Source organism: Bombina bombina, chromosome 6 (assembly GCF_027579735.1).
Source record: "Bombina bombina isolate aBomBom1 chromosome 6, aBomBom1.pri, whole genome shotgun sequence".
Lineage (NCBI taxonomy): Eukaryota > Metazoa > Chordata > Amphibia > Anura > Bombinatoridae > Bombina > Bombina bombina.
Window position 1 is genome coordinate 374,831,422 of NC_069504.1, and position 20,561 is coordinate 374,851,982.

Genomic DNA, 20,561 nt, shown 5'->3' on the forward strand with positions numbered 1-20,561 from the left:
GTGAGCATCAATCAAGAAAGAGGAGGTTTGGCTGCTTATTGGACAGTTTATGGACACTATTCCTTCTCTGATTGGTCACTTTTTTTCTTGGAGTTATAAGTTAGCTCTCTCCTTAGCTACTTATTGTATTTCCTTAATTTCTATGCTGTTTTAATAGCTAATGTTATGTTATTCTTGTACTTTTAAATGCTGCATTGGAGTAGTAAAGAAAGAGAATGCAAAATACTCGTCTCTGTGTCTTTAATAAAATCTAGATTATACCTTCATAATACTAGGATAATTGGAATTCCCCACAGTAATTGAATGGAATTATGGACTCTTCATGGTATTGGAAAGAAAAGATTGTTGGTCACATTCATCTAATGGAGGTGTTTTTTTTTAGCACCTAGATTTTAAAAGGAACAATAAAAACTTTGATATAATATAAACATGTTAATATGTAGTTAAATAAAAAAAATATAAAACACTTTACGATATACTTTCATTACTTATTTTGTCTGCTTTTCTTGTAAAATTTTAGGGTATTTGTAAAAAGCAACCTAGGTTAGAACATGGCAGCTCCTACTGCTGAATGAACACTGAATATTAAAAAAAATAAAATATATATATATATAAGTCTAAATCTTTTTAGAAATAAACATCTTGAGTGCTACAATCAATTTTTTTTTTATTTTATTTTTTTTTAACAGCCAAACTCCACCCACCAATCTTAGCTTGCATTTGCACACAAGGCTACCACGAGTCACGTTTTATAAAGTGCATTAAAGACACTTAAGGAAAGAAAACGGAGAAGGTTTAGCCCTAAAAAGTCTAGTTTGCTTTTTTCAGTTCTGAGAATTAGAAAAGCCCCAATTTACAGAGCAGCCACACTACAAGAAAAAAAAAAAAAAAAGGACAAAATAAATGTGTTAAGCAAAATAAATAAATAAAAACATTAAACACGTGCAGCTGCTAAATGCCAGACAACAGGGTGACTGTATTCTTACAAGGAAGAAATAATAAAAAAGATCTATGTATGAAGGTATATTATGTTACTGCCCATACAGTCTGTTATTAGCCTTTTGTTTTCCTATTAAACACCTACACTAAAAATCAAGGCAAAAAGTAGTTCTTCTATAATAAAATACCACAATACATATTTGGAGTAATAAACTCCATAATAAAAACTAAATAAAAAAATAGCAATTAAAGATGTATAACTGAGTTTTACTATTGGCTTTTATCCCTATGTCCCCAGGACAATATTATTAAAGGGACACTGAACCCACATTTTTTTTCTTTCATGATTCAGATAGAGCATGCAATTTTAAGCAACTTTCTAATTTGTTCCTATTATCAAATTTTCTTTGTTTTCTTGCTATCTTTATTTGAAAAAGAAGGAATCTAAGTTAAGGAGCCAGCACATTATTGGTTCAGTACCATGGACAGCACTTGTTTATTGGTACTGTCCAATCAGCAAGGACAACCCAGTTTGTTCACCAAAAATGGGCCGGCATCTAAAGTTACATTCTTGCTTTTCAAATAAAGATACCAAAAGAATGAAGACAATTTGAAAAAACATAATTTATGCTTACCTGATAAAACATAATTTATGTAAGAACTTACCTGATAAATTCATTTCTTTCATATTAGCAAGAGTCCATGAGCTAGTGACGTATGGGATATACATTCCTACCAGGAGGGGCAAAGTTTCCCAAACCTTAAAATGCCTATAAATACACCCCTCACCACACCCACAATTCAGTTTAACGAATAGCCAAGAAGTGGGGTGATAAGAAAAAAGTGCGAAAGCATATAAAATAAGGAATTGGAATAATTGTGCTTTATACAAAAAAATCAAAACCACCACAAAAAAGGGCGGGCCTCATGGACTCTTGCTAATATGAAAGAAATGAATTTATCAGGTAAGTTCTTACATAAATTATGTTTTCTTTCATGTAATTAGCAAGAGTCCATGAGCTAGTGACGTATGGGATAATGATTACCCAAGATGTGGATCTTTCCACGCAAGAGTCACTAGAGAGGGAGGGATAAAATAAAGACAGCCAATTCCTGCTGAAAATAATCCACACCCAGAATAAAATTTTAATGAAAAAACATAAGCAGAAGACTCAAACTGAAACCACTGCCTGAAGTACGTTTCTACCAAAAACTGCTTCAGAAGAAGAAAACACATCAAAATGGTAGAATTTAGAAAAAGTATGCAAAGAGGACCAAGTTGCTGCTTTGCAAATCTGATCAACCGAAGCTTCATTCTTAAACGCCCAGGAAGTAGAAACTGACCTAGTAGAATGAGCTGTAATCCTTTGAGGCGGAGTGTTACCCGACTCAACATAGGCATGATGAAATAAAGATTTCAACCAAGATGCCAAAGAAAAGGCAGAAGCTTTCTGGCCTTTTCTAGAACCGGAAAAGATGACAAATAGACTAGAAGTCTTTCGGAAACACTTAGTAGCTTCAACATAATATTACAAAGCTCTAACAGCATCCAAAGAATGCAATTATTTCTCCTTAGAATTCATAGGATTAGGACATAATGAAGGAACCACAATTTCTCTACTAATGTTGTTAGAATTCACAACCTTAGGTAAAAAATTCAAAAGAAGTTCGCAGCACCGCCTTATCCTGATGCAAAATCAGAAAAGGAGACTCACAAAAAAGAGTAGATAATTCAGAGACTCTGGCAGAAGAGATGGCCAAAAGAAACAAAACTTTCCAAGAAAGTAATATAACGACCAAAGAATGCATGGGTTCAAAAGGAGGAGCTTGAAGAGCCCCCAGAACCAAATTCAAACTCCAAGGAGGAGAAATTGACTTAATGACAGGTTTTATACGAACCAAAGGTTGTACAAAACAATGAATATCAGGAAGATTAGCAATCCTTCTGTGAAAAAGAACAGAAAGAGCAGAGATTTGTCTTTCAAGGAACTTGCGGACAAACCTTTATCTAAACCATCCTGAAGAAACTGTAAAATTCTCGGTATTCAAAAAGAATGCCAAGAAAAAAGATGAGAAAGACACTAAGAAATATAAGTCTTCCAGACTCTATAATATATCTCTCTAGATACAGATTTACGAGCCTGTCACATAGTATCAATCACAGAGTCAGAGAAACCTCTTTGACCAAGAATCAAGCGTTCAAACTCCATACCTTAAAATTAAGGTTTTGAGATCCTGATGGAAAAAAGAACCTTGAGACAGAAAGACTGGTCTTAACGGAAGAGTCCACAGCTGGCAAGAGGCCATCCGGACAAGATCCGCATACCAAAACCTGTGAGGCCATGCTGGAGCTACCAGCAGGACAAACGAGCATTCCTTTAGAATATTGGAGAATACCCTTGGAAGAAGAACTAGAGGCGGAAAGATATAGGCAGGATGACACTTGTAAGGAAGAGATAATGCATCCACTGCCTCCGCCCGAGGATCCCGGGATCCGGACAGATACCAGGGAAGTTTCTTGTTTAGATGAGAAGCCATCAGATCTATTTCTGGGAATTCCCACATTTGAACAATCTGAGGAAATACCTCTGGGTGAAGAGACCATTCGCCCAGGTGCAACGTTTGGCGACTGAGATAATCCGCTTTCCAATTGTCCATACCTGGGATATGAACCGCAGAGATTAGACAGGAGCTGGATTCCGCCCAAACCAAAATTCAAGATACTTCTTTCATAGCCAGAGGACTGTGAGTCCCTCCTTGATGATTGATGTATGCCACAGTTGTGACATTGTCTATCTGAAAACAAATGAACAACTCTCTCTTCAGAAGAGGCCAAGACTGAAGAGCTCTGAAAATTGCACGGAGTTCCAAAATATTGATCGGAAATCTCACCTCCTGAGATTCCCAAACCCCTTGTGCCGTCAGATACCCCCACACAGCTCCCCAACCTGTAAGACTTGCATCTGTTGAGATTATAGTCCAGGTCGGAAGAACAAAGAAGCCCCCTGAACTAAACGATGGTGATCTGTCCACCATGTCAGAGAGTGTCGTATAATCGGTTTAAAGATATTAATTGAGATATCTTTGAGTAATCCCTGCACCATTGGTTCAGCATACAGAGCTGAAGAGGTCGCATGTGAAAACGAGCAAAGGAGATCGCATCCGATGCGGCAGTCCTAAGACCTAAAATTTCCATGCATAAGGCTACCAAAGGGAATGATTGTGACTGTAGGTTTTGACAAGCTGATATCAATGTTAAACTTCTCTTGTCTGACAAGGACAGAGTCTTAGATACTGAATCTATCTAGAAACCTAAAAAGGTTACCCTTGTCTGAGGAATCAATGAACTGATTGGTAAATTGATCCTCCAACCATGAACTTGAAGAAACAACACAAGTCGATTCGTATGAGATTCTTCGAAAATGAGAAGACTGAGCAAGTACCAAGATATCGTCCAAATAAGGAAATACCAAAACCCTGTTCTCTGATTACAGAAAGAAGGGCACCGAGAACCTTTGAAAAAAATTCTTGGAACTGAGGCTAGGCCAAACGGTAGAGCCACAAAACTGGTAATGCTTGTCTAAAAAGAGAATCTCAGACACTAAAAGTGATCTGGATGAATCGGAATATGCAGATACACATCCTGTAAATCTATTGTAGACATATAATGCCCTTGCTAAACAAAAAGGCAGGATAGTCCTACAGTAACCATCTTGAATGTTGGTATCCTTACATAACGATTCAATATTGATAGATCAGGAACTGGTCTGAAGGAATTGACCTTCTTTGGTACAATGAAGAGATAAAATAAAACCCCAGCCCCTGTTCCAGAACTGGAACTGTCATAATTACTCCAGCCAACTCTAGATCTGAAACACATTTCAGAAATGCTGAGCCTTTGCTGTGTTAACTGGGACACGGGAAAGAAAAAAATCTCTTAGCAGGAGGCCTTAACTTGAAGCCAATTCTGTACCTTTCTGAGAAATTGAGAACGGAATTGATCCAAATTTCTTTGAAGAAAACGTAATCTGCCCCATACCAGCTGAGCTGGAATAAGGGCCGCACCTTCATGGGTACTTAGGAGCTGGCTATAGGTTTCTATAAGGCTTGGATATATTCCAAACTGATACCGCTCCTGAGGATGAAGGATCAGGCTTTTGTTTCTTGTTGTGAGGAAAGGAACGAAAATGATTATTAGACCTAAAATTACCTTAGATTTTTTATCCTTTGGTAAAAAAGTTCCCTTCCTTCCAGAAACAGTTGAGATAATAATTTATTACCCTGGAAAGAAAGGGAAAGCAAAGTTGACTTAGAAGACATATCAGCATTCTAAGTTTAATCCATAAAGCTTTTCTAGCTAAAATAGCTAGAGACATATACCTGACATCAACTCTAATGATATCAAAAGATGGTATCACCAATAAAATTATTAGCATGTTATAGAATAATAATAATGCTATAAAATTATGATCTGTTACTTGTTGCGCTAAAGCTTCTAACCAAAAAGTTGAAGCTGCAGCAACATCCGCTAAAAATATAGCAGGTCTAAGAAGATTACCTGAACATAAGTAAGCTTTTCTTAGAAAGGATTCAATTTTCCTATCTAAAGGATCCTTAAATGAAGTACTATCTGCCGTAGGAATAGTAGTACATTTAGCAGGAGTAGAGACAGCCCCATAACCTTAGGGAATTTGTCCCAAAAAACTCTAATCTATCAGATGGCACAGGATATAATTGCTTAAACGTTTAGAAGGAGTAAAAGAATTACCCAAATTATTCCATTCCCTGGAAATTACTTCAGAAATAGCATCAGGGAGATTAAACACTTCTGGAATAACTACAGGAGATTTAAAAACCTTATTAAAACGTTTAGATTTAGTATCAAGAGGACCAGAATCCTCTATTTCTAATGCAATTAATACTTCTTTAAATAAAGAACGAATAAATTCCATCTTGAACAAATACAAAGATTTATCAGCATCAACCTCTGAGACAGAAACCTCTGAACCAGAAGAACCATTATCAGTATCAGAATGATGATGTTCATTTAAAAATTCATCTGAAAAAAGAGAAGTTTTAAAAGTCTTTTATGTAAACTAGAAGGAGAAATAACAGAAATAGCCTTCTTAATGGATTTAAAAAATAAAATCTCTTATGTTTATCAGGAACACTCTGAAAATTAGATGTTGACGGAACAGCAACAGGTAATGTAACAGTACTAAAGGAAATTTTATCTGCATTAATAAGTTTGTCATGACATGCAATACAAACAACAGCTGGAGAAACAGATACCAAAAATTTATAGCAGATACACTTAGCTTGGTAGCTCCAGCACCGGGCAGTGATTTTCCTGAAGTATCTTCTGACTCAGTTGCAACGTGGAACATCTTGCAATATGTAATAGAAAAAACAACATATAAAGCAAAATTGATCAAATTCCTTAAATGACAGTTTCAGGAATGGGAAAAAAATGCCAGTGAACAAGCTTCTAGCAACCAGAAGCAATAAATAATGAGACTTAAATAATGTGGAGACAAAAGCGACGCCCATATTTTTTTAGCGCCAAATAAGACGCCCACATTATTTGGCGCCTAAATGCTCTTGGCGCCAAAAATGACGCCACATCCGGAACGCAAAAGAACGTCAAAAAAATGACGCAACTTCCGGCGACACGTATGATGCCGGAAACAGAAAAGATTTTTTGCGCCAAGAATGACGCTATAAAATGAAGCATTTTCAGCCCCCGCGAGCCTAACAGCCCACAGGGAAAAAGTCAAATTTTTTAAGGTAAGAAAAAATGATTGATTCAAATGCATTATCCCAAATATGAAACTGACTGTCTGAAAAAAAGGAATGTTGAACATCCTGAGTCAAGGCAAATAAATGTTTGAATACATATATTTAGAACTTTATAAAAAAGTGCCCAACCATAGCTTTAGAGTGTCACAGAAAATAAGATTTACTTACCCCAGGACACTCATCTACATGTTTGTAGAAAGCCAAACCAGTACTGAAACGAAAATCAGCAGAGGTAATGGTATATATATAAGAGTATATCGTCTATCTGAAAAGGGAGGTAAGAGATGAATCTCCACGACCGATAACAGAGAACCTATGAAATAGACCCCGTAGAAGGAGATCATTGAATTCAAATAGGCAATACTCTCCTCACATCCCTCTGACATTCACTGCACGCTGAGAGGAAAACCGGGCCCCAACTTGCTGCGGAGCGCATATCAACGTAGAATCTAGCACAAACTTACTTCACCACCTCCATAGGAGGCAAAGTTTGTAAAACTGAATTGTGGGTGTGGTGAGGGGTGTATTTATAGGCATTTTAAGGTTTGGGAAACTTTGCCCCTCCTGGTAGGAATGTATATCCCATACGTCACTAGCTCATGGACTCTTGCTAATTACATGAAAGAAATTTATTTCTCTTGTAGTGTGTTCAGTCCACGGGTCATCCATTACTTATGGGATATATTCTCCTTCCCAACAGGAAGTTGCAAGAGGATCACCCAAGCAGAGCTGCTATATAGCTCCTCCCCTCACATGTCATATCCAGTCATTCGACCGAAACAAGACGAGAAAGGAGAAACTATAGGGTGCATTGGTGACTGGAGTTATAATTTAAAATTTAGAACCTGCCTCAAAAAAAAAGACAGGGCGGGCCGTGGACTGAACACACTACAAGAGAAATAAATTTATCAGGTAAGCATAAATTATGTTTTCTCTTGTTAAGTGTGTTCAGTCCACGGGTCATCCATTACTTATGGGATACCAATACCAAAGCTAAAGAACACGGATGATGGGAGGGACAAGGCAGGAACATTACACAGAAGGAACCACTGCCTGTAGAACCTCTCCCCCAAAAACAGCCTCCGAAGAAGCAAAAGTGTCAAATTTGTAAAAAGTATGAAGTGAAGACCAAGTTGCAGCCTTGCAAATCTGTTCAACAGAGGCATCATTCTTAAAGGCCCAGGTAGAAGCCACAGCTCTAGTGGAATGAGCTGTAATTCTTTCAGGACGCTGCTGTCCAGCAGTCTCATAGGCTAAACGTATTATGCTACGAAGCCAAAGAGAGAGAGAGAGGTAGCCGAAGCCTTTTGACCTCTCCTCTGTCCAGAGTAAACGACAAACAGAGAAGAAGTCTGCCGAAAATCTTTAGTTGCCTGTAAGTAGAACTTCAGGGCACGGACCACGTCTAGATTATGCAAAAGACGTTCCTTCTTTGAAGAAGGATTAGGACATAATGATGGAACAACAATATCTTGATTGATATTCCTGTTAGAAACAACCTTAGGTAAAAACCCAGGTTTAGTACGCAAGACTACCTTGTCTGAATGAAAGATCAGATAAGGAGAATCACAAAAGATACTCTTCGAGCCGAGGAAATAGCCATCAAAAACAGAACTTTCCAAGATAAAAGCTTAATATCAATGGAATGAAGGGGTTCAAACGGAACACCCTGAAGAACTTTAAGAACCAAGTTTAAGCTCCACGGAGGAGCAAGAGTCTTAAACACAGGCTTAATCCTGGCCAAAGCCTGACAAAAAGCCTGAACGTCTGGATTCTCTGCCAGACGCTTGTGTAAAAGAATAGACAGAGCAGAAATCTGTCCCTTTAGCGAACTAGCGGATAAACCCTTTTCTAAACCCTCTTGTAGAAAAGACAATATCCTAGGAATCTTAACCTTACTCCATGAGTAACTCTTGGATTCACACCAATACAAATATTTACGCCATATCTTATGGTAAATTTTTCTGGTCACAGGTTTCCGAGCCTGTATTAATGTATCAATAACCGACTCCGAGAAACCACGCTTCGATAGAATCAAGCGTTCAACCTCCACGCAGTCAGCCTCAGAGAAATTAGATTTGGATGGTTGAAAGGACCCTGAATTAGAAGATCCTGCCTCAGAGGCAGAGACCATGGTGGACAGGACGACATGTCCACTAGGTCTGCATACCAGGTCCTGCGTGGCCACGCAGGTGCTATCAGAATCACCGATGCTCTCTCCTGTTTGATCTTGGCAATCAGTCGAGGCAGTAGCGGAAAAGGTGGAAACACATAAGCCATCTTGAAAACCCAAGGGGCTGCTAGTGCATCTATCAGCACCGTTCCCGGGTCCCTGGACCTGGATCCGTAGTACGGAAGCTTGGCATTCTGGCGAGATGCCATGAGATCCAGTTCCGGTTTGCCCCAACGAAGAATTAGTTGAGCAAATATCTCCGGATGAAGTTCCCACTCCCCCGGATGAAAAGTCTGGCGACTTAGAAAGTCCACCTCCCAGTTCTCCACGCCTGGGATGTAGATCGCTGACAGGTCGCAAGAGTGAGACTCTGCCCAGCGAATTATCCTTGAGACTTCTAACATCGCTAGGGAACTCCTGGTTCCTCCTTGATGATTGATGTAAGCTACAGTCGTGATGTTGTCCTACTGAAACCTGATGAACCTCAGTGTTGCTAACTGAGGCCAAGCTAGGAGAGCATTGAATATTGCTCTTAATTCCAGAATGTTTATTGGAAGGAGTTTCTCCTCCTGAGTCCACGATCCCTGAGCCTTTAGGGAGTTCCAGACTGCGCCCCAGCCTAGTAAGCTGGCATCTGTTTTTACAATCGTCCAATCTGGTCTGCGAAAGGTCATTCCTTTGGACAGATGAACCCGAGACAACCACCAGAGAAGAGAATCCCTGGTCTCCTGGTCCAGATACAGTAAAGGGGACAGATCTGAGTAATCCCCATTCCACTGACTTAGCATGCATAATTGCAGCGGTCTGAGATGCAGGCGCGCAAATGGCACTATGTCCATTGCCGCAACCATTAAGCCGATTACTTCCATGCACTGAGCTACTGATGGGCTTGGAATGGAATGAAGGACACGGCAAGCATTTAGAATTTTTGATAACCTGGACTCCGTCAGGTAAATCTTCATCTCTACAGAATCGATAAGAGTCCCTAGAAAGGGGACCCTTGTGAGTGGAAACAGAGAACTCTTTTCCATGTTCACTTTCCACCCAATGCGACCTCAGAAATGCTAGAACTATCTCTGTATGAGACTTTGCAGTTTGAAAACTTGAAAAATGTCGTCTAGGTACGGAGCCACCGCAATGCCTCGCGGTTTTAGTACCGCCAGAAGCGAACCCAGAATCTTTGTAAAAATTCTCGGAGCCGTAGCTAACCCGAAGGGAAGAGCTACAAACTGGTAATGCCTGTCTAGAAAGGCAAACCTTAGGTACCGATAATGATCTTTGTGAATCGGTATGTGAAGGTAGGCATCCTTTAAATCCACTGTGGTCATATATTGACCCTCTTGGATCATGGGTAGGATGGTCCGAATGGTTTCCATCTTGAACGATGGAACCCTTAGGAATTTGTTTAAGATTTTTAAGTCTAAGATTGGTCTGAAGGTTCCCTCTTTTTTGGGAACCACAAACAAATTTGAGTAAAACCCTTGCCCTTGTTCCGTTCGCGGAACTGGGTGGATCACTCCCATCACTAAGAGGTCTTGTACACATTGTAGAAATGCCTCTTTCTTTACTAGGTTTGTTGATAACCTTGAGAGATGAAACCTCCCTTGTGGAGGAGAAGTTTTGAAATCCAGAAGGTATCCCTGAGATATAATCTCCAACGTCCAGGGATCCTGTACATCTCTTGCCCAAGCCTGGGCAAAGAGAGAAAGTCTGCCCCCCACTAGATCCGTCTCCGGAAAGGGGGCCCTGTCTTCATGCTGTCTTAGGGGCGGAAGTAGGCTTTCTGGCCTGCTTGCCCTTGTTCCATGACTGGTTGCCTTTCCAACCTTGTCTGTAACGAGCAGTAGGTCCTTCCTGTTTTGGAGCGGAGGAAGTTGATGCTGCTCCTGCCTTGAAATTACGAAAGGCACGAAAATTAGACTGTTTGGCCTTTGATTTGGCCCTGTCCTAACCTAATCTCTGTAAGCCTCTTTGGTATAGGAAAAACGTCGGTACACACCGGTACCGCATAGTATTTATCCAACCTACATAATTTCTCTGGGATTGCCACCGTGTCACCTCCCCTAGCGTGCCGCTAACACCTCCCCTAGCAACACGCGGAGGTTCTCAAGCTTAAATTTAAAATTTGAAATTTCTGAATCCGGTCTCCCCGAATCAGAACCGTCACCCACAGAATGAAGCTCTCCGTCCTCATGTTCTGCAAATTGTGACGCAGTATCAGACATGGCTCTCGTGTCATCGGCGCGCTCTGTCCTTAACCCAGAGCTGTCGCGCTTGCCTCTTAACTCGGGCATATTGTATAATACTTCTTTCATAACATTAGCCATATCATGTAAAGTGATTTGTAAGGGCCTTGATGTACTTGGCACCTCAATCTCACGCACCTCCCGAGCGGGAGACGAAGGTACTGACACGTGAGGAGAGTTAGACGGCATAACTTCCCCCTCGTTGTCTGGTGATAATTTCTTTATCGGTACAGATTGACTTTTATTCAAAGTAATATCAATACAATTGGTACACATATTTCTATTGGGCTCCACATCGGCTTTTAAACATAATGAACAAGCAGATTCCTCTGTATCAGACATGTTTAAACAGACTAGCAATGAAGCTAGCAAGCTTGGAAATTACTTTCAATAAGTTTACAAGCAATAGAAAAAAACGCTGCAGCGCTTTTAAAAAACACAGTTGAATAACAAAGAACTAATTCAGTTATAGTCAACAATTCTTTAAATGTATTAATTAGAAGAATTGCACCCATTAGCAAAAGGATGATTAACCCTCAGTACCCAAAAAAACGGATATCAAATTAAGATTTAACGCTTTTATCACAGTCAAACACACTGTCACAGGTCTGCTGTGACTGATTACCTCCCGCAAAAACGAATTTTGAAGACCCCTGAGCTCTCTAGAGACGTCCTGGATCAAGGAGGAAGAAGCAGGAAGACTGTGCTAGAATTTTAACTGCGCAACAAGGTGCTAAAAAAGGCCCCTCCCACTCATTTACAACAGTGGGAGACCTGATATAATGGTTTCTATGCAGAAATATACGTTAGCCATGTGGAAAAAAATCATGCCCAAAAGGATTTATCACCAAAGTACCTCACAAAACGAATAACATGCCAGTAAACGTTTTAAACACAAACTTCTTCTAATGTCATGCAAAGTTATCACTAAGCCTGCTACCAGTCGCTTCCACTGCAGATAAGGCTTAAACATTATTTCAGTATTAACAGTATTTTCTCAGTCAAATTCTAGTCCCTAGAAAATAACTCTACTGTGCATACATTTATCAGCCTGATACCAGTCACTACTACTGCATTTATGGCTGTACTTACATCATACGGGTAACAGCAGTGTTTTCTTAGTCAATTCCATTCCCAGAAAATATTGTACTGCACATACCTCATTTGCGGGGGACCCCGCATGCTATTCCCATTGTCTGAAGTTACCCCACTCCTCAGAATGTCGAGAACAGCCAGTGGATCTTAGTTACGCCTGCTAAGATCATAGAAAACCGCAGGCAGTTTCTTCTTCCAAATACTGCCTGAGATAGAAAAACAGCACACTCCGGTGCCATTTAAAATAACAAACTTTTGATTGAAGAATAATTAAGTAAAAACTCTGACTCCTCTCGCGACCTCCTTCTTTGTTGAGGGTTGCAAGAGAATGACTGGATATGACATGTGAGGGGAGGAGCTATATAGCAGCTCTGCTTGGGTGATCCTCTTGCAACTTCCTGTTGGGAAGGAGAATATATCCCATAAGTAATGGATGACCCGTGGACTGAACACACTTAACAAGAGAAAGTTGCTTAAAATTGCATGCTCTATCTGAATCATGAAAGAAAAAAATTGTGTTCTGTGTCCATTTAAATAACATATAATAGAAGGAAACTAACTTTTTAAATGTACACAGTTTATGATGCAAGGTGTGTTACTACAGTACACTGCACAGCGCGGCATTTATTGACTTGCTCTAGTGTCATGAGCTTCTACTGAGCCATCTGTTGGCACACATCACTTCCAGTTTGGGATATGAAAGCAGACAGACAAGACTTTTGTTTTTTTTGTTTTTTTACACATATGTATAAAACACAAGAAAAATATAAAAAACAAAATTAAAATTAAAGCAGTGTGGGAAGAGTGGCATCTTGCCATTACAGATTCATATTCCTAACAAACGCCTGTTCTGGATATCAGAAGGAAAGAAATGCATCATCCCATCCACTTTACTTATATCTGCAGCATGCTTGAAAAAGATGCAACAGTCCATTAGGCACTAGTTACCCTGCTGAGCTACATACAAAATTATTAATCCAGTGGAATTAAAGGGACAGTAAACCCAAAAATTTCATTATTCAGATACAGCATGATTTTAAGCAACTTTCTAATCTACTCCTATTATAATTGTTTCTTCGTTCTCTTGCTATCTTTACTTGAAAAAGCAGGACTCTAAGCTAAGGAGTCGGACCATTTTTGGTTCAGCACCTGGGTTGTGTTTGCTGGCTAAATATACTCACCAATCACCAAGCGCTATCCAGGGTCTGAACCAAAAATGGACTGGCTCCTTAGCTTAGATTCCTGCTTTTCACAATAAAGATAGCAAGAGAACAAAGAAAAATTGATAAGAGGAATATCTGAGTCATGAAAGAAATAAAGAAAAAAAATTGGGTTTAGTATCCCTTTACAGACACATTTTACTAGAATGTTTACTCAAGTAATATACCGATTTTGTAACACATTGCAGAGTTTTTTCACAGATCTCCATACGTAAATAGGAAATCATTATTTTGGAGTCCAAGTCTTCTTTATGTTGACATTTACATTGCTCCACGCCAACAAATGTGTGTTTATTATGTAGTAATGTTTGATTGTCTCTGTATTGGAATATTAGAGCCTCTAACAAATTTAGATTAAGGTTTTAGGAAATTAGGTCAGTACCATCCAAAAACCTGCAATGTAAGAATTTGCAGGAACAACACACACCAAATTTGATTTTCAACTACAATTCACATCTTCCAGTGTAACACCCACATTTGAATAAATTATTAGCTTTAATGACAGACTTGTGGTCAAAAATCTAAAGTATAAAAACCAGAAAATAAAAATTGGCAAAAGTAATCGAAGCCAATGTTTAAAAAAAATAAAAATAAATGTGCGGGAGGAGCGATAGTCGTCCATCAAGAGACATTTTTCTGTATAAGTAACAAAACAAAACATTTTTTAAAAAAATAAAACATTTTCAGCACATAAAATTATTTTTTTTTTAAAAAAATGAGTGAGCATACTTGTGGGGAGATTCCATTAATCCAGTCCTTCCTGGAGGCCTGTGCAGTCCTTTGGCCTATGGCAGCAAGGAAAGTTTTTAAGCCAGTGGACTAAAATGCTAAAAATATACATTACCATATTTATAGATCTGAATTTATACTATACAATAACATTGTTAAAACAACTCTGCTGCTGAGGATGCCCAGGCACATGACGTAGTACTGAGCCACAACCACTTTCAGCACGTAAGGTGTATGGCTGTATATGTGCAAAAATAGTAAACAGTCCATTTCCATGAGTAGTTTAGAGATCCTGGAGGTGCTATAGGCGTGTGGGTTCTTCTTCACTGTCACTGCAGTTTCCACAGCAGTCCTAAAAGACAAAGAACATATTAGAGAGTATTAGAGATTATAGGCAATATAATAGAGGAAGGCCAGTTCACATGAATTCAAAATACGGCATAATCCTTTAGTTTTTCTTTACAAAGAATGCCAGGCTACTAAGAAAGAATTTATACAGGTCTCAAAATATACATTTCTTCAGCATTAGGTGTTAATTATGTCAATAAATAGTAAAAAAACAAAATTATGCTTACCTGTATTAATTACTTTTGGGAATACAGAACCTGGCCACCAGGAGGAGGCAAAGAAACCCTATCCAAAGGCTTAAATACCTCATTCTGCCAAGGGAACAAGGAACAGTAGGAGAAATATCAGGGTGAAAAAAGGTGCCAGAAGAACAAAAAATACAGCCGCCTCACAGATAAAAACACGGGCGGGAGCTGTGGACTCTTCCCTCCAGAAGAAAATGAAATCAGGTAAGCATAATTTATGTTTATCTTCTTAAAAGGGAAGAGTCCACAGCTGCATTCATTACTTTTGGGAAAAGAATACCCAAGCTAGAGGACACTGAATGCAAACAGGTGGGTACAAAATGCGGCCCCTTCGAGAAGCACCACAGCCCGATTACTCAACAGTATAGACGACATGGGAGAAAACCCTAAGTCCAGTTAACTGCACATTAGTTACACCTCCGGCAAAGCCAAACTAAACCACTCAGTCCCAGAGTCCGTCAAGCCCAAGTAACCTCTGAGGAGTCGGCCTCGCGGATCAAGACTCCCATGAAGGTACCCGGCCAAGACAAGGACCGCTGTCTGCCCCTAAAAAGAACAGATTCTCATGAAAAATCCAAAAGGATCATTCCATTCTGCAGAACACAGAACAACCATTGGTTGTCGTACAACAGCAACGTCCAGGGAGATGTACTCCCTAGAAACACAAGGACCGAAGAAAAAGATCAATACACAGGGAAACATGTTGCAAAAAGGGCTTGAGGAACACCCTCATATCCCTGACCCTGTACCATACCCAAAGGTACTCCAGGAAAACCATGAGTTCCCAGTTGCCTCATATTAGGTCTAGACATGCAAGCTAGAAAGCAGAAAAAGGATAACTATCCAAGCAGCTAGTAAAGAGTTCTCCAAAAAGAACACCAACAGTCTGAACAGGAACTCCCAATGACCAGCTTCCAGGTAGCAAGCTGACTCACCGTTGTTTAACCCAAACACCAAAAGGCGTTTCAAAGCTTGCCAACACCCAGTCAAAGTGCAATTAGCTGTAGCTGGTTACACCCTCAAAGTGCAATAGCTGTAGCTGGATGCAACTGCAAACCTTCCAAGGGCTCACAGCCCTCCAAATATCGGGCTCCAAGGAGCGCCCCCTACCAGCACCGAACACCAGAGGAAAAGAGGGCATCCAAGACCTCCCACAAAGGAGAGAACCAACTAAAGAAAACGGTCAACCCTGCATAGAGTAACCGACCCCCAATCTTCCCTCTAGGATACTGGTCCCAGCCCAAAGGCTAGTCAAAACCAAAGACAAGAGTCCCAGACTTCCAGAAGAGAAAAGGAATGGTCAATGTAGGAACAAAGCCCCTAGTCAGACCACTAACAGTGACTACGGTATGTCACCATGAGTCAGGATAGACATTGTGCTTGGGTACGAAACCCCCTACACGGCTGTCTTCTTTAAAAACGAGTAACACTTCCCATGGGAAGAAGGCCCTCAGCATTTATATTTCAGAAACAATCATATAGCATGAGCCCCATAGGGATCAAACCCTCAGCCTCTTTCTGCAGGAACAGAGGGAACCAGTCACTACATCACAACTCCCCTTCAAGGATTCTGGAACGCAAGAAGGGAAAAAGACCCTTACAAGGCAAGCCACCAAGGACCCACAGGTCATTCCAAATACAAAGGTAACTCCGAACCCGGAGAACCCTACTCCGCTCTAGAAGAGAAGGTAATAAACAATGGAAAACCACCCTACCATAGAGGCGAGACCCCTTGGCCATATCGCCAACCCAGGTGAATATACCTCGAGTCTACAGGAACAGCGTAAATGCACCAGTAAAGCCTAAGCCGCAAAACGATAGGCATCTCTCACAGAGCCCCAGCCTCTACAGAGCGAGGCCCGCAGGACCACAAACATCTAGTGTGAGACCGAACCGTCTACACCCAACCAAGGAGAGACACTGACCTAGGTCAGGGTCCTCGAAAACAGAATCAATTGAAGCTCCGGCATCCAGAGGAACCCTAATCTGCCTCCTACAAGGAGGAACGCACCTCTTAAGTCCGTAAACTTGGCGATCTAGCAATAGCCTCAAACCTAAGAGTCACAAAGGACTTCCTTAACGGTCTAAGATTCAGCACCCAAGGCACTTGGATCGCAAAGAAATATTGTAGGCGAGTGATAATACGTGCTACACGCACAGGCAAGGTAGCAACCAACACCCGAAAGCGAATGAGAACCCTGTACCCTGCTCACCATCCCAGAGAAATGAACTTAAGACACCGCCCAAGAAGCCCCTAACTGAGCATCGAGGATAAATGGTCAACTACCTGACCCCAGAAGGGCAGCCCTCCGTATTCGACCACGCCTCTTCACCGACAAGCACCAAGGCTAGAGTTGCAACGAGGGCGGAAAGACACCCGAACATCGAGACCATGGTCAGACCAAGGGTAATGGAAGGGACAACAGCCAGAGATCCAGAAGGATCAATCTTCCAAAATCTTCTTTAAGCAGGCAAAAGCTGGAGCTTCGCAGCTCCCCACACAAGGCAGGGAGCCCCTGCACACCAACTCTTAGAGTAACACAACTCTGAGCAGAGAAAGAACATGCCCGCGCATTCAGACCATATGATCCACCCAAGGCGGGAAGGAAGGAAACTGTCACCACAATAAAATGCTTAATAAGCTAAAGAGTCAGCGTACAGAAGAACCTTGAGTGAAAAAGCAAATCATTTATCATTCGGCACACCAGACCACATAGGTCACACACATCTCCCAACTCCAAAGAATGGAATAACGGTTCTGAGTCCCCAGGGACCTGAAGAACCATGTCGTCTGCAAAAACAGATCCGTATCCCAGGCAAAAAGTCTAAACAACCAACCTAGATTGGCACTCATAACCCTCCGTACGGAGGGGTTGTACCTTACCAGGCCACATACTTTGGTAGGATCCGAGCCCGGAGTCTATAAAATAGGCCAAGAGACATTCAGTATCCAGCAGGATTAATCAGCACCATGAGGGTGACCTGAACCCTGGTAACAGCCGAAAAATAGTCTGACCAGTACCTGCCTGGTATAAGGACACTCTAGAACTGCCCAAGGTCCAAGAAAATTTGTGCCGTAGGATCAATAAATGAACTAGAAAAACAATTCTATTGTTCAACAAGAGGAAGTGCCCAAGCAAACTGAATCGCAAGTATCGGTTCCAGAGAAGAAAAAAACGAAAATCTAACAGACATGAGCTTGAGAAAAAACCCAAATTAAAACACATCAATCCAGATAAAAAAAAACAACTAAATTTATGCTTACCTGATAAATTGATTTCTTCTACGATATGACGAGTCCACGGATTTCATCCTTACTTGTGGGATATTAACCTCCTGCTAACAGGAAGTGGCAAAGAGCACCACAGCAGAGCTGTATATATAGCTCCTCCCTTCCCTCCTCCTCCAGTCATTCGACCGAAGTTAGGAAGAGAAAGGAAAAGCCAAAGGTGCAGAGGTGACTGAAGTTTATAAAAAATATATTTAAATCGGTCTTAAAAATGACAGGGTGGGCCGTAGACTCGTCATATCAACTTATCAGGTAAGCATAAATTTACTTTTCTTCTACAAGATATGACGAGTCCACGGATTTCATCCTTACTTGTGGGATACAATACCAAAGCTACAGGACACGGATGAAAGGGAGGGACAAGACAGGAACCTAAACGGAAGGCACCACTGCTTGAAGAACCTTTCTCCCAAAAACAGCCTTAGAAGAAGCAAAAGTATCAAATTTGGAAAAAGTGTGAAGAGACGACCAAGTCGCAGCCTTGCAAAATCTGATCCACAGAAGCATTGTTTTTTTAAATGCCCATGAGGAAGCCACAGCCCTAGTAGAATGAGCCGTAATTCTTTCAGGAAGCTGCTGTCCAGCAGTCTCATATGCCAGACCGATGATACTCTTCAGCCAAAAAGAAAGGGAGGTAGCCGTAGCTTTCTGACCCCTACTCTTTCCAGAAAAAACTATGAATAATGAAGATGATTGACGGAAATCCTTAGTCGCCTGCAAGAAGAAGGGTTAGGACATAATGAAGGAACAACGATTTCCTGATTAATATTCTTATTAGAAACAACCTTAGGAAGGAAACCAGGTTTGGTACGTAAAACCACCTTATCAGAATGGAAGATAAGATAAGGCAAATCACATTGTAATGCTGAAAGCTCAGAAACTCTACGAGCAGAAAAAATAGCAACCAAAAACAAAACTTTCCAAGATAACTTAATATCTATGGAATGCATGGGTTCAAACGGAACCCCTTGAAGAACATTAAGAACTAAATTCCAACTCCAGGGTGGAGCAATTGGTCTAAACACAGGCTTAATTCTGGTTAGACCCTGACAAAAAGACTGAACATCTGGAATATCTGCCAAACGTTTGTGTAGCAAAATTGACAAAGCAGAAATTTGTCCCTTTAAGGAACTCGCTGGTAATCCTTTCTCCAATCCTTCTTGGAGAAAAGACAGAATCCTGGGAATCCTAACTTTACATAACTAGCCCTTGGATTCACACCAAAAAAGATATTTACGCCATATCTTATGATAGATCCTTCTGGTGACAGGCTTACGTGCCTGAATCAAAGTATTGATGACCGAATCAGAGAAAAACCGCTTAGATAAAATCAAGCATTCAATCTCCAAACAGCTGCAGAGAAATTAGATTTGGATGTTGGAAAGGACCTTGAATGAGAAGGTCCTGTTTAACTGGAAGTTTCCACGGAGGCAGAGAGGACATGTCCACTAGATCTGCATACCAAGTCCTGCGTGGCCACGCAAGCACAATTAGAATTACTGAAGCTCTCTCCTGTTTGATTAGAGCAATCACCCGGGGAAGGAGAGGAAACGGTGGAAACACATAAGCTAGGTTGAACGACCAAGGTAATGCCAAGGCATCATCAGTTCGGCCTGAGGATCCCTCGACCTGGATCCGTATCTTGGGAGCTTGGCATTCTGTCGAGATGCCATCAGATCCAATTCCGGTCTGCCCCATCGGAGAATCAGTGAGGCAAATACCTGCGGATGGAGTTCCCACTCCCCGGATGAAAAGCCTGATGGCTTAAAAAGTCCGCTTCCCAATTGTCCACTCCTGGGATGTAAATTGCTGACAGATAACAAGAGTGGGCCTCCGCCCATTGAATTATCTTGGATACTTCTGTCATCGCTAAGGAACTCCTCGTTCCTCCCTGATTATTGATGTAAGCCATAGTCGTGATGTTGTTCGACTGGAATCTAATTAATTTGTCCGAAGCCAACTGAGGCCACGCCTGAAGCGCATTGAATATTGCTCTCAATTCCAGAATATTGATTGGAAGTAGAGACTCCAACTGAGTCCATACACCCTGAGCCTTCAGGGAATTCCAGACTGCACCCCAGCCTAGTAGACTGGCGTCCGTTGTCACTATCACCCACTAGGGTCTGCGGAAACCCGTCCCTTGGGACAGATGATCCGGCGACAACCACCAAAGAAGAGAGAGTTTCTGGTCTCTTGGTCCAGATTTATCGGAGGAGATAAATTTGCATAGTCCTCATTCCACTGTCCGAGCATCCACAGTTGCAGTGGTCTGAGATGAAACCGAGCAAACGGAATGATGTCCATTGCCGCCACCATCAATCCAATTACCTCCATACACTGAGCCACTGATGGCCGAGGATTGGACTGAAGGGCTCGGCATATATTTAGAATCTTTGACTTTCTGATCTCCATCAGAAAAATCTTCATGGCTATGGAGTCTATCAGAGTTCCCAAGAAGGGAACCTTTGTCTGTGGAAT

General features: G+C 41.0%; 1 protein-coding gene across 3 annotated transcripts in view; it reads right to left on the bottom strand.

Moving 5' to 3' along the window:
- Window positions 1-12,969: 12,969 nt before the first annotated feature.
- Window positions 12,970-20,561, bottom strand: part of GRK6 (G protein-coupled receptor kinase 6) — a 185,526-nt gene continuing 177,934 nt past the window's right edge. For all 3 annotated transcript variants that reach the window (XM_053717069.1, XM_053717070.1, XM_053717071.1), the window contains one exon: window positions 12,970-14,553. In XM_053717069.1, the coding sequence (XP_053573044.1) occupies window positions 14,503-14,553 (51 nt within the window). In that variant the 3' untranslated portion in view covers window positions 12,970-14,502. The remainder of the gene's footprint in view (window positions 14,554-20,561) is intronic.